The 15046-nt window shown below is 39.4% G+C and overlaps 1 protein-coding gene across 8 annotated transcripts in view; it reads right to left on the minus strand.

Annotated features, from left to right (window-relative positions):
* Nucleotides 1-364: 364 nt before the first annotated feature.
* cadpsa (Ca2+-dependent activator protein for secretion a) overlaps nucleotides 365-15046 on the minus strand; it is a 261922-nt gene continuing 247240 nt past the window's right edge. For all 8 annotated transcript variants that reach the window (XM_084726001.1, XM_084726018.1, XM_084725974.1 and 5 more), the window contains 2 exons: nucleotides 6263-6367; nucleotides 365-2400 (listed from right to left, as the gene is read on the minus strand). In XM_084726001.1, the coding sequence (XP_084582127.1) occupies nucleotides 2230-2400; nucleotides 6263-6367 (276 nt within the window). In that variant the 3' untranslated portion in view covers nucleotides 365-2229. The remainder of the gene's footprint in view (nucleotides 2401-6262; nucleotides 6368-15046) is intronic.

A 15046-nucleotide genomic window follows, 5' to 3' on the forward strand; every position in this document is an offset into this window, starting at 1 on the left:
GATCTTTTTTTTCTTTTTCTGGTGTGGCAGCAAAAACAAATTAAGGTTCTAATGTTTAGTTTTTGTCGAATCTGTTTTATGTGACAGTTCACCTCATTATCAAAAATACATATTTTCCTCTTATCTGTAATTATATTTATCCATCTAGAGTTTTGGAGATACCTGCTGTAGAGATGTCTGCCCTCTCCCCAGTATAATGGGACTAAATGTCACTCAGCTTGTGGTGCCAAAAGTACCAAAAACAAAACATCTGAATATCTCAACACCAGGGTCTCTTTCCAGAAATCATGACCTGGTTACTCAAGATAATCCACACACCTTGCTGTGAAAAGTTTCATGTAGGAACCACTTTCTTTCTAGTAAAAAGAAACTGGTTCCCGTAGATTCTACCGCAGAAAGACAATAGTTCCTACATGAAACTGCTCAAAACAAGGCTTTGACTAACCGGGTCATGATTTCTGAGAAGAGACACTGGTTTTGAATTTTTAGAACATATTTTCTGGCACCACAAGCTGTGCCACTTAGTCACAGTTTATTGGGGAGAAGGCAGACAACTCTACGGCCGATATCTGCAACTGCCAGCAAAAATATCTAAATGGATATATAGCACAACAGGTAAGAGAAAAAATGTGTTGTTTCCTCTAAAGAGGTCCCAGTTTAACCGCATGATCATTTTGGAGGATGTAGTTTCTGCTACCTGTGTTGCATTCTGCCGACAGACATTTTTATTTATTTCTATCAGTGAGGGTAGGCTTAATAACAGAAAGACCTCTCTGCATAATGTACAGCAGTTAAACAGCACCACAAACTACATCCTACGAAACAATCACACAGTTGAATTTGTGTGCTACACATGCTAACCTAGATATTTAGATTGTATCAGACTAAAGCCATGTCTGCTAAAGCCAGGCTGACTGTATGGTTCACAGGGAGCACCAAACCAAAGAGGTACCAAAGTGAAATGGTTCAAAGAGATGAAATTGATGCTAATTATCACCTTTTGTCACTATGCTGCTAAAATCACTCAATTTGCTGATGAAGTTTCATTTGCTGTGTGACAGTTGTTGCAACCGTCTGAGGCAGACAGAGACGAAAAAACGTTACTGTCACATCATATCACAGCACATCATTGTAGACGTTATGTTTAGATTTTACGGTCGAGACATGATGCAGATCCATCATTAAAAAAAGTAATACGAGACCATTTTCACACTAATGCATTCACCGCACATTTTAGCACAACACAAAGAATTTCATAGCTGTGTTCATAAACCTAGGAACAAGATGGTCATCCATATTGCTTGGGAACATTCAGGAGTCATTCTGGAAATATCTCTTGAATGGTTTATTTAGAACTCTGTTGTTTGGGACTGGACAGTCTGACCTTAAACCAAGAGGGAAGCATCACTTCTAGTGCCGTTTAGATCAATCACAACACGACTTTAACAGCAAAAGCTTGATCATACATTTGTTGGCAGGCTACAAAAAAAGCATCTGTATGAATTTTCACTGTTTCACTTGGAACCAAAAGTGTACTGGTTTGGATCACTTGAGTGTTTCAAAAGTTCTTTTCCAGTCGAACTGCGTTAAGTAAAGAGAGTGCTCAGTACGTTATATACTTTTCAACATGTGAAAGAGAAATCTTAGCGACAAGCAACAGGAAAACTCCCGTACAAAGACTGTAGACGTTTTGGTTTGCACAACATGAAGATACAACATAATATTTTTCATGCCTTTAAAAGATTTCTTCCCTTTCTTTATCATCTCATTCATACAGCGAGTGTTCATGGTCACATGGTGCTTGTCTCACACTTCTGTAACGGTTTGGCCTCTATTGGATATTCTGGACACATTTGCTCACATTTCAGGAGAAATCAGTGTTTGATTTAAGCTACTATCCTATAGTACTTGGCTATTGTGAATTTTAGTTTTGAGGAATTAAACGTTGATGAGCGTACATGGGGAGATTCAAAATCAAGAGCACTGATAGGACAGACCTGGGTCATCCAGGTGGGTATAGACAGAAAAACATTCTTCTTGTATTAATTCAGACAGGAACGTGGATCTAGTATAGGAATGAAAAACTGACAACGCAAATGATGGAGGGAACGAGTTGGATGATAGGCCAACCTGCTCTGACCTGACGGAAAGGCTGCATGGGTTCTCAGGCAGTACACCGCTCACCCTCTGAAAAGCTTCCACAATCTTGTAGTTTTCAGGCGCTTTGATCTAGTGATCGTCCTCTTCGTCGCTGTCCTTCATGGAAATGCCTTGCATCCCTCCTTCCCTCACTGAGGCGGTGGCCTCTTCCAAGGTCAGCCGGTTCCTCACGGTCTCATACATCTTACTGTTTAATGTTGAGTCCAGCACCCCTTGAAGGCGGAAGTCACGGTACTTTTTCTGTTACAAAAAAAAAAAAAAGAAATAGTTGGCAGAGGCATTCTAGAAACTACAAGGTCTGTGAGATAGAGGGTGTCTTTTTTTTGCCCCGATCACATTTTTTTTGCCACTGATACCGGCTGATTACCTATGAGCCATATCAGCCAATACATGATTGATACAGATTGTTTTTTTTTGTTTCGTTCCAGCAGCTGGTATAGCAGTTTTGTCTGTCAGTTTGATAATAAAGCAACCAGGACTGGTGATACCAAATTTTACAAGTCAGTGACTCAGACACACACGAGTGGAACACAATAAGAGCCCATGAATGAGAGTGGAGTGAGTGGAGTTGCAAGTCAAAATGTTTCACAATAAAAACCTTTTTTGTCCACTGAAATTAAACAGGGCTATTTGAAATTTGAAATGGAAGGATTGAGTTTGTGTTTGACTTGATTTGGAAAACACAGGGTTAATAATTTATGTACAAATCATGCTGGGGTTGGAGTATTCCTTTAAATTAATTAGCGTGACAATGACTGAGAATTGTCTTTTTACTGAATACTGGCTGATACTGATCGGCAGTCAGTCGATCTGAGCAGACTTAATATGCATGTTTGCCTGAAGTCAGATAGTTCCAGTCTTTGAACTACAGGCTGAAACATCCCAGACACATTTCTGCATCCTACACACAGATATGAACCCATGACAAGGATGTGTAACAGGTGAGAACCTGGAGGGTTGGCAATCTATTTCTGCTTTTTTCTACACAAACCCTGTGTTGAACAGGGGATTTTCCGTATTTTGATAGTGGCATTTTAAATTTATCACAGCAGCGTCTAAAGTGATGCTCTGTTCCAGATGTTCATATGACAGCTGTTTGTATCATTTTGGTGGAAAGAATCAGTTTTGAGAGGACAGAACTTGGTTTTGAGTGCAGTGTTTTGAGTTTTGACAACATGATTAATTCTTTTCAGTTTTGTGTGTGAGTTTTGAGAAGTTGAGCTTTAGTTTCTGGAAATGTGTTTAAGCTATTGAGAAAAACAGTAATAGGTGCTGGACTGAAATACATGTCAAGTCAGGAAAAATAGTCTTCAAACTAATGTTCCCATGAACATTTATTCCTGTAACCACCATGAGACACAGAAACATCATGTGGTTATATAGTTTCTTGAAAATGCAAAATGCATTTAATATAAAAATGTTTTTGTGTAGCTACATGGCCTGAACACTGTGAATTATATTTTCTGATGCACTGCTCAGTAGTGCTTCTATACTGACTGACTGAGCCGATTTGATTTTGAGCTCAGATGAAATGTGTGTGGAGGAACTGTTTGATTTTGCCAGAAGAGTCAGAGGTTTTGTGAATGTAGTTTGAACATTTGGTTTTGTGTTTAGAGTTTTGACAAAAGGGTGGAAGGTTTCAAGAAATGTGTCTTAGCAATTGTGAAAAACTGTAATAGAAAAGACAGCCGAAGCATGAACAAAACCAGTGCCAGAGGGACTGCAAAGCTGCCACTTTCAGCAGATTAATTTAAATAAAGTCTAGTAATATGCTGAAAAAACTCAATCCAGATAATGAACAAGGAGCTGTACAGTATAGCCTACACACATTTATTTATATCTAATTTAACTTGTGAGAGTAAAAACGGAAAACTTGGATTCCACAAGTTATGATAATATTATACTTCTGCCAGGGCAAGAAACATGAGTGGTCAGTTGATACGACAGGCTGTAAAAGTCCCAAGTCAAGTTGGTAAAGAAGTTAAAAGGGAATGGTAGAATTATTATCTGATCTGTCCATTTTAAACAAATCAAGTTATGTTATGGAAGTTACGTAACTTTGACTTGTGTAATATGTGCATATTTATTTCAAACCATGGTCTTCTTTCAAAGCTTGTCTGATGAAGGGCTGGGCCCCGACATGCCACACATGGTGAAACTATTAATAATGCTATAAGGAGCAGTTTCTGGTGTGTGAAATTATTTTTATACAATTTTATACTTTCTTTATCTGCTTTTTTTGTCCAGTACCCAGTACTCATCGCCTTTGGATGTGCGTGCTGTTTTTCTTCCCCCCAATCTTTACCAAGTAGTTTTTCTGCCTTAATTTTGAATTAGTTTTAAAGTCTACCTAGCTGTTGCCTTAAAGGAGTGTGGCTGTCAGCTTTCTGTCCGCATACTACACATACGGTTTATACTTGGCTGCAGTCTTTAGGAAGGGTATAAAAAGATGAATCAAGAAAAATGTGTGAGTGTGAATTGAGGTGACCTGACATGATTCCAACGGTGTCATCACCATACCATAATATTATCACCTCACTTTACATCACTAACTGTATCACATCCAGCTAAGAAAAAATAGGTCATGTCTGCTATTTCCTTTAGGTTTACAGCAGAATTGACACGAGTGAGGAAAAATTGTTACTTTTTATTCTACAGTTCAGCAATGAAACTCAATCACAGGTATGGCTCAGTGGTTTGCACTGTGGACCAGGTTTGAAAAATAAATGGCTGAATGATTGGAGACATGAATGTGGACAGAAATACCAGTTACCCCATATTTTAGGGTTGCAGCTGGTGTGGGGTTGTCTAAACTATAATAATCATCATATTTTATTGGATGATCTCATGTTTTACACCTAAAAGCTGTAAAGTAACAAGTAATTATAGCTGTAAAATGAATAGTAAATGCACAATGTTTCCAAAATGTAGTCGAATATAGTAGACTGTCAAGTAGATAAAAGCAGCAAAAACCAAAAAAGTATCCATCTGAAACAAGATGTATTGGTAAAAGGAAAATACTAAAGGCTGATTCAAAGAAGTGAATATATAATAATGACATTACTTACACCTCCTCTTAATTCCAGCATACAGTGTAGTGGGAGATAGGACATGAGTGGATTGCTGCCACTCACTGTTAAAAGCCTCCACTCTACCAGAAAGGCCAAATAAAAAAAAGTGTAAAAAGTGCAACTGACAAAAACACCACACTGTGTGTGAATAGAGGAGACAAATCCATTTTTAACAATAATAAATATCAACTCATGTGGGATGTAGTGTTGAAATGTTACAGCAGAGATTAAAGAGTCAACTTAATGTTTCAACTTTGACACTTCTTGAGAATATTCAAATATGTAAGTGAATTAGAGCCACATCTGAAAGATTTATTTCAATTGGGGACATGTGGAAATAAAGTCAGAATTCTAAAGAAGTCTGAATTTTGAGTTTAAAGTTTGAGCTTGAAGTTGGAATTCCAAGAATAAAGTCAAAATTTAAAAAACAGTCAGAATTCCCAGTTCAAAGTCAGAATTCTAAGAAAAAAGTCATATTTTGAAACTAAAATCAGAATTTTGAGTTTAAAGTCAGAAAGTCTTTAAAGTCAGAATAAAGAAAAAAAAATCACATAATTCTGAGTTTAAAGTTAGAATTCTGAGAACAAATTTAAAATGTCAAGTTTAGTTGCCATTCTGAAAATCAAGTCATAATTCTGAGATTAAAATCCAACTTTAATCTCAGAATTCTGACATTTTGAGAAAACAGTCAAAAGTCTGAGAATTAAGTTGAAACTCTGAGAATAAAGATCAAATTCTGAGAAGTTGCAATTCTAAGTTTAAAGTTGGAATAAGAATTAAGTTTCACATCAATTCTCAGCTCAATTCTGAGAATTAAGTCTGAATTCTGAGAATAAAGAAAGAACTCTACATTTTTCATGTGGGTCTTCTCAGAGTTCTGATTCTAATCTTAGAGTTTTAACTTTAATCTCAATAAATTTTTCACATGTGGCCCTAATTCTCCTCCATAATTCATATGACAGAAGTTGATGGAAACATCTTGCCTGCATTTAGATATTAGGTTCAGAAATGTAACAGAGAGCTGATCTCACCTTGACAATCCTGATGAGAATCTTCAGCTGATAAACGTGGAGCTGCAGGTCCATACGGTCGGTCAGCCATGTTCCTACAAGGTTCATAGTGCTGGTGTACCATTGCTGTAACACACACACACACACACACACACACACACACACACACACACACACACACACACACACATTTAGTACATGACATCATCTAGGACTGCATGAAATAAATGCAGTCTTGTTAACTTCAGGACAAACATTAGAGATCAACATTTTAATGCCCAAAACAATGACTCCACAGCCCTGGACATTAGTATCTGTAATCCATCTACTTTGCTCATGGTGTTTTTGGCAGAAAAAGCATGTGATGTCATCTTTGCAGTGTATCATCATGACAGAGTTTCCTTGTTGATGACTGAGAGAAAGGCCAGAGGGACGAAGCTGACACACAAACCCTCGGCAGAAAGACGGCTCTAATCTGAAGATGTTCATGTCATGTCGGTTGCACAGCCTCATCAAGCCATTAGAGAATGACACATACAGAGCAGGCGCTGCACTCTGCTGCAGTTCAGCCATGCCCACACAGTCCTCCCTGGGACCCAGGCTTAGGAGACAGTTTGTACTCTTGTCATGTGGGGCCCCCTCAGATAGTCCCATAGGCTCAGGATCTATTTAAGTCTGGAGTGTGGACCCCGGGAAGATCCAGCAGCCAATGAGGCGTCAGTTAATGGGGATCTTAATAAAGAAAACGGCGTATGATGCTCTTGGTGCACAGAGACATTTTCTTTGCCATGGGCACTTGTCAAAGTCCATGAAATGAATCTTTTAGGTGTCAGTTTAGCAAAATGTTCCAAGCTGTACTGCATCTGACTGTGACTGTCTCTCTCTCTCCTTGATGATGAACATGGATCTTCTGTTTTAATGAAAGAAAGGTAAGGGATTCTGGGAGAAGAGAGCTTCACTACAAAGTCAGGTTTTATTATTATTTGCAACATATTTGTATCATGTTGTAGCCGTCTTTTCTCAATTTTCCATTGAATTTTGTGGGACAGCACCCCTCTGGATTAAACTGTCAGTCAGTCTGGTTCAACCTGGTCTCACTCCCAACTCATCAGATACCAACAAAATGTCGCCACCCCTTGGCAACTCATACAGACATGAACAGTGTCCACTGGTGGCTAAAACAGGCACACTGGGCTTTTCAAGTGACTTCAGTGCAAACCCATCCACAGCGGCATTAACATGGCCTGGGTTGTTGATAAAGTATGAAGAGGGAGAAAGTCCACATACTGCAGAGCTGGGATGGATGAATGACTCAAACCAGCACAGGACTCTCCCCCAGGAGACCTGCAGTTCATATCCTGTGTGAAAAACTTGTAAGGAACATGACATTACGTGCATCCTGTGATGTACCTAACATAGCGTAGTTATGACAACCCCAAACATGGTCTTATCCTAAACCTAACCAAGTATTTTTTGTGCCTTAACAAAACTGCATCTCTTACACAGTGTTAGTCACATGTTAAAACATCTTTCTAACTACGTTGGGCGATGACAAATTGAGTTGGGATGACAATATATTGGCTGCTTGTAGTCAAGCCAGTGATTTAACCATGTGATTCATTAATGTTTGTAGTCCAGTAGTTTAATACTTGCTCTGTAGTAACTAATTACTTGCTGCTTGCGTCAGAATAATCAGAAAAATCTGATTCAGACTGAGAAAATTGACATGAATGACCCCTCAAGTCAGAACAACTTGGTACATGACTTGCCAAGTTGTTGACAACATTTACACACAAAGTTGCAAGTAAACTCCTGCACACACTTTAACTCTGTCACTATATATTTATTTGTGATGTTTTGGTACCAGACCTTTGATTGTTACTATACATTGTGTTTTTACACTTCTACCTCTGTTTAGGATATTGTAGTGTGTCAAATAGTTATTTGTTACTGATGTATGAAATATTATTGGTTGCAGACTACAGATTTGACCAGGAATTAATATCAGTTCTTCTTAGCTGATATATGTGTAGACATTGATTCTAGAGCAACATCAAGCTATAGTTAGCTAACATTAAACACTGCTTGTATCAGACCATGGAAGACTGGTGGATGAAGTTCATTGTCATTATTTCATTTCATTTCTAACCATCCATGAAGAAAAAGGAGAGTGCTGATTTTGGAATGAAAAAGTTACACGTTATATCAGCTAGTATATGATGAGAGAGTTGTTATCAACAAGACTAAGAATATGTCAAAGCATCCAGTGCTGAGTGTCAGAACTTGTCAGTTTTTGCTTGGACAATCAGTGGACACTATAAAGTACTGAGGTGTTGTAGCCCGTCATTTCCACAGGTGTTACAAGCTTCAACCTTGAAATTTGCCCACTGCTCTATTTAGACAAGCCTCCTGTAAACAGTGACCTCTGCGAGGCACAGTGAGCTCAGAGCACGGCAGCCATGCAGAAACAGAGCCGAAAGGCTGCAGATGTTTCTCTGTGGGCCCTGGCTGTTGCCAGTCTAATTGATGGATAATGATGAGTGCGGGCTGATACTAATAGAAGCCGACTGACTTTCAACAGTCAGGGTCACAGCGGAATGGATGGGGGGGTTGGGAGGGGGTCTGGAGAAGAATGGGAAGAGAAATGAAGAGGAAGGGGGTCGCAGTGTGTGTTTGTCTGTGTGTGTGTTTAGGAGAGATGAGATGCCAAGGGGTAATTTCCAAGTTACACCAGATTTTATCTTTGAATGTAAACTTAATGATCGAATATGAGCAGTTACTGTTACTGTAGATGTATAGAAATATTATGTTATCCATCCATTCATCCAACCAACCAACCAACACATTCTCAAACCCCAACTCATCAAATATGACAGCTTGGTCAGTGGTCCTACATCTGAAACTATGACACTGTAGGTACCCACTACTCTGTTTTGCACATGCATGGCTCCGTGGTCAAGTTAGCAATAACAAATATGCAATATCCCAGTGGACTTTCAGAATAAGGGCACAAAATCTGCATGGTTAGGTTTAGGAAAAGAGCATGGTTTGGGTTAAAATAAGTAACCAACCAACCAACCAACCAATCTTGTCAAATATGTCAGCTTGGCCAGTCACTGTAGGTACTGTATTGTAGTTTTGCATGTGCAGAGCTCTGTGGTCAAGCTGGCAATAATAAATATGCAATGTCCTGTAGACTAAAAGGCACAAAACTACTTGGTGATCAGTAACTCATGTTTTTTTTGTATATGAACCTTAAAATGAAGTCAACATTAACTATTGGTTTTACATGGGACACAAACCCTGCTCTCCTGGATGAAAGTCCTGTGTTTGTTTGACCCGTTCATCCACCCTATTCCCTGCATTTTTTGCTGACCCTACAGGGGCGCCTCAAGAAAGATCCAAGAGGGGTACCTACAGCATCATAGTTTGAAGCATAGAGGCACTGACCAAGCTGCTGTATTTGATGCTTTGTTAGTGAGAACGGGCTGATCCATCAGACCAAGTGACAGTGCACAACATGTGTGTGCAACTTGCACTACTCCTACCACTTTGTGTTCTATTTCATTTTCTTTTGGGATTCTTCATCAGTATCTCAAGCAATGATGTCATGCTTCTTACAGAAGATAGGATGGAACTGGCACTGGATCCATCTTTGTCTGTTGGCTTTGTTGCTATGGTGACCTCAATAACATGTGGTCTAGGTAAGTTTAGAAACGATGACAAATTTGTGCTGCAGCCTTGCACTTTATCACATAACATCATTAAAGAGATGGATGAATTTCATTGGTCAGACACTCAGTTTTGACCATGAAGTGTCAGAAAAAACGACACAACTCCAAATGTTTTTGGTGTGTAAGAGGCAAAAGGAACAAAGATCTAACTAAGCACTGGATTTTGTGCAAATATCTTGTCCAGACCTATAGTCACAAAACCTGAAAGTCAGAAATTGAGAGTTTTTGCAGTGCTGGAGATGAACTTGTGAAATAGAACTATGACGTCGTATTTAATCTGTCTGCACTGACAATAAATCATCATTGTGCAACAAAATGATTTGGAACTTTTGTCCAATATTTAATTGCCAAGACCAGTGGCTGCTCAGTGGGACACCATGATCACCGTTATCAGTCTGAAACCTGTTGAGGCCATAAGAAGAGGGAGAGGCCAGGTCTACATGTAGGTCAAACTCAGTCAGTGGAACATGGCTGAAAGAGAAGATGGCTGTGCCGAGGCAGTGCTGGGGTGAATCAGTGAGTCGACCTGGTGCCAGCAGCTTTCTATCTGTCGCTGTGTGCCTGTGAAGGCTTCGGCGTGGCAGCAGGCCTGTGATCTCGCCCCGAGCACAACCCCCTGCCGAGAGGCCAGGCCTGGAGTGACTGATCCACTGACTGGCTGCTCTCCCTCTTTCCATCATCCACTCCGCCTTCACTTCTCCTTTTTCTTTAGACTTTGCACCGTGCCACGCAGCTCCCATCTGCAGCCATTTTTTTGCAGCAGCCATTTTGTGTCCTGTTCTGCTTTACTCCTCTTCATTTTATATAAAAAAGCTTTGACAGTTATGTCACAAGTTTTCTTGCTGCCATGACTGGCATTTTGGAGGTCTGTCAGGGACATCTTGTGTACACATAATGCCTGTGATTTTCATCAACTTTAAGATATTTTCAATGCCAGTTTGAACGGAATACCACTTTCATCACTAAAAAAACTCAAAGTGACTGTTGATCCATCAAAAGATATCTGTGTGACTACTTTAAATTATCTTCAAGAGAACAAGACACAAAACTGCTTAAACTCATGAAGACAGAAAATGTGTTCAAGACAGTTTTCCTTATTCCAATCTAATGACAGAGGCTGTCTTATGCTGCGTAGATTGTAAAGACCTTTTACACAAGTTTGGGATAACTTGACTCGACTTTTTTTTAGCTTTTCCCATCCTTATCAAAGCATATGGAGTAAACCACATGACAAACTGCTTCAGTTCTGGATAATTCTAATGTGATTTTAATTTACATTTTCTTTCTCCTGGTGCAGAACCCACAAACTCCAGTTTCAGTTTGGTTCTCTGAGCCTGTTTACACCTGGTATGAACATGCAACTTGGGCTCTCCAAACACAGGTGGACAGCATTAAATACAAGTGTAAATGAACACCAGGATGCAATGTGATCTAATTATTCTAAACACTTGCGAAGGAGGTGTGAGACACATTTGACCACATATTTATTGTAGTGTTAATGTCGTTCATACTCATTTGTGCGCCAGTCGCATCATTTATCTATGTGCAATAGAAAAAAAGATGACGCCACAACAACAGGATAAACGGATCCTACTGGATGGAGTAAATGTAAAACATGCTGTATCCTCCAGTTTCTCTGCCTCAACTTTCTGTGATCTACAGAGCTGCCTGATGGACAGATAGGTTTACTTGTTGCCAAAGTAAATGCTGACTGTTGCAAATTGTAGATGACATTAGCTAGCTATCTTAGTTAGCTGTACAGTTCGTGACCTTATTAGTAGGTGACTCCATCAGGACTGGGAGCTCTTGGAGTATTGGGGTAATGTTGGTGTATACGCTGCTAGCACAGGAGCTTTAGACCGCCAAGAGGAAGAGGATAAATGAAGATAACAAAGCTGTATATAAGCTGTAAGATCACTAAATGAGCAAACTAGCTAACTGCAGCCACAGTTTGCTCTGCAGTTAGTGGTAACTTTAGCAACAAGTAAAGCCATCTGACCATCAGGAAATTATTTAAATCGCCTAGGGTTGAGGTGGAGCAGTCTAGTTTCACCAAAAATAGTGAATAAAGTTAAAAAGGTTTTTGTTTGTACGGGTTATAAATTTGCGTTTTTGTACATAAAGCCTAATCAGTGAGGCCTGTCTCATTTGTGGTCTGATAAACAGTAAATTCATCAAATTTATATGAGGTTTTAGATGCAATTGGTCTTTGTTTATGTGCATAAAGAGCAGGGAATGAGATCACAAGCGATAGATGCTCGAGATGCATCTGGAGACAAATTCTAATGTCAGGTGTGAACTGATGTATTCACGCTCTGAAAGAACTTGCCATGAAAAAGAGATGCATCAAAATTTCCACTAATTAACTTCACTAATGTAACTGAAAGTAGACAGTCTAGAATTTAGAATACCGTCACAACTAACCTGTCTACATCAAGTCTTCCAAACTAAACAAAACAGAAAGTTTTTTCCATAACAACTTATATGAGCATTTTTTTTTCATTTTATGCAAGCAGTTGCCAGGTTCAGTAGTGATCGTGTTATGTGAAGGTAAATGATGGTTAAACTATTGACTGAAACTATAGTTCACAGTTTAACACACCTGCCAGCCAATCAGAAAACAGACTCCATAGTACAACCTGTCTTTACTGTCTATAGACTTAGATCTATCAGAAATCCATGATAAAAAGCTTAGAAATCACATTAACTGAATTCTGTTTCCAGACCAGATGTAATCATGGCTGATAATCCAGCCCATGAATACAAGGCTAACACTTTCGTCCTTGCGGAGAGCATTATTTTCAAGTTGTCTTGGAGAGAGTCATCTTCTCACGAAAGTAATCACAGAGATGGTTCCATGCAGATGGGTTATGTGCTTGACATTGCATGTACAATCAGGTACACAGCTGTTCATTTTCCCAGCTCTTTCTGGTCTGGTGCTGCAGACTACAGCTTATGTGATGCATCAGGCCTGCTCTGAATCGTAAGGATTTCCTCAAGTCTCCCTACAGCTTCATTGTGTAATGGTCCTGAGTGGGAGGGGCCAGTGGCTTCAGCAGTGTTTTCCCTATTCTGTACCCTTTTTTCAATTTTTTATTTAATCTATACACTCAACATAGAAACACAGGACTCTCCTAGTTGATGTTAGGACCCTATACGTTTATGTTATTACCACAACTTAGTTTCTGAGAAATCATGTGTTATCCATCATTTTGCCATGGAGAATTGCTCAAAACACTACAATACCCCTGAGCCTTGGCTGCTGTTGTTGTGCAGAAAAAGCCTGATAGAGGCATTCATCAGAGTTTTTGTCCCGGTCTTGGGGTTTATCTGGTCATTTTCTGTTAATTTGTGGTCCTCGTCCTTCCTCATGTGTCATGATGTTACTTCCTACTGTCCTTTTAGATTACCATTTGTTTCACCTGTATCTGATCACTTCTTTGTCTATTTAGTCTTTGTGTTTCTCTGTCAGTTTGTTGTCGTCCTTTTGTGTCATCCCACATTTCAGACCTTTGTGGCATTTTGTTGGACTTTGGATTTGGATTTTTGGACTTCAGGTTTCTCATTTTCCCCTTGCTGGATTTGATTGCTTTGGATTTCACTTTCAATGAGTCTGCCTTGCAACAAAGCTTTTTGTATATTTGTACTGAGAACAAGATGAATCTGCCAGCTCATGTTTTCATCTGCTCTAGCAGATTTGTCTGCCTTCCATTCAGACAGAATTCCAGCAGCCTTGGTTCTGCCTGGGCCAATCCAAAGTGCTTATTCAGTATGGGGCAGCTTTTATCCAGTGATTGACAAAGGAGCACCACCAATCCAGATTTGAAGTTGTGTCACACATTAAACTGCTCTGGGCTGCGTTTCCCAGTTTTGATGTACCTTAGCATGCTACGAAGATTCATAAGATATACCTTAGCAAAGGAACTGCCGTAATCATTTTACCTCACTCTAATATTACAGCAAAGGAAGCTATGACTACTTAAGATCATCTGCTTAATCTATTTAAGAGTCTAGACGAAACGTTGTGATAGTATTTATAGAAAATATAAAACAGAGTATGCATTGGGACATATGACAGTGTGAGACTTCAGAAAGGTCAGGATAAATGACAGAGCTAAATGGGTGAATGATTTTGTTCTCATACAAACAAAATGTCTGATACAAATTTGTTGTCATCACACAATGAGTGCTGGTGGCAGCATATACATGTTTAATTGCTGTGTGTGTGTGTGTGTGTGTGTGTGTGTGTGTCTGTGTGCGTGTGTGGCAGTGTTCAGCTCTCAGGGTCAGCCTGGGGTTCAAGCTACAACAGCCTAACCAGACAGTCAGAAAAGCCAGATCCTCAGTTACCTCCATTACATAAAAAAAAAACAAAATAGGAAAAAAAACCCCACAATTTTTCCACAAATTGGATTAGTGTTATGGATAGGATCTATACAACAACGCCTCAGTCTCCTGAAACTCAGATCAAACGATCAAACTAGGCAGTGCTGATCACATACAGATCATGATTCTGTTACTACACTGCCTATTTCTCACCTTAAATTTTCCCAGAAACCTATTTTAGTGAAAATTTGTGATCCGGTGGCAGCCGTTTTGTGTCCTGCTTGAAAACAGACTGAACATAGCTACTTAACACGTTTTGTTGCTCTGATTGGTTGTAACTCTGTCCAACTGTGTCCAGAGCCTTGTGATGCCAAGCTACAGAAATATAACTGTACACAAGCTTGACCTTATCAAAGAACATATATGTTCTAATACTGTTGTTAATCTTTTGGACATAACATTATCCACAGGAAAATGAGTGTGACTTTCACTTCTGGAACCAGTCTGTCTGAAATAGCTCCTCCCACCTCCAACTCTACACAGTAAAGCCCAGGCTCTACAAAGATATCAGATACTTTGATATCATTTTATTTCTTATGAAGCCTTCTATAGCATTCTACAACAACACAAACAGAAACAAAGTTGACTTAGAGGGTTTGTCAACTAACTGATGATGTCTCTGATTTACTGCTAACTTACAGCTCACAGACTATGTTGATCTCTGCTGCTGAAAGATGCAGGAAAG

Source organism: Lutjanus erythropterus, chromosome 2, assembly GCF_056507025.1.
Source record: "Lutjanus erythropterus isolate fLutEry1 chromosome 2, fLutEry1.hap2, whole genome shotgun sequence".
NCBI lineage: Eukaryota > Metazoa > Chordata > Actinopteri > Lutjaniformes > Lutjanidae > Lutjanus > Lutjanus erythropterus.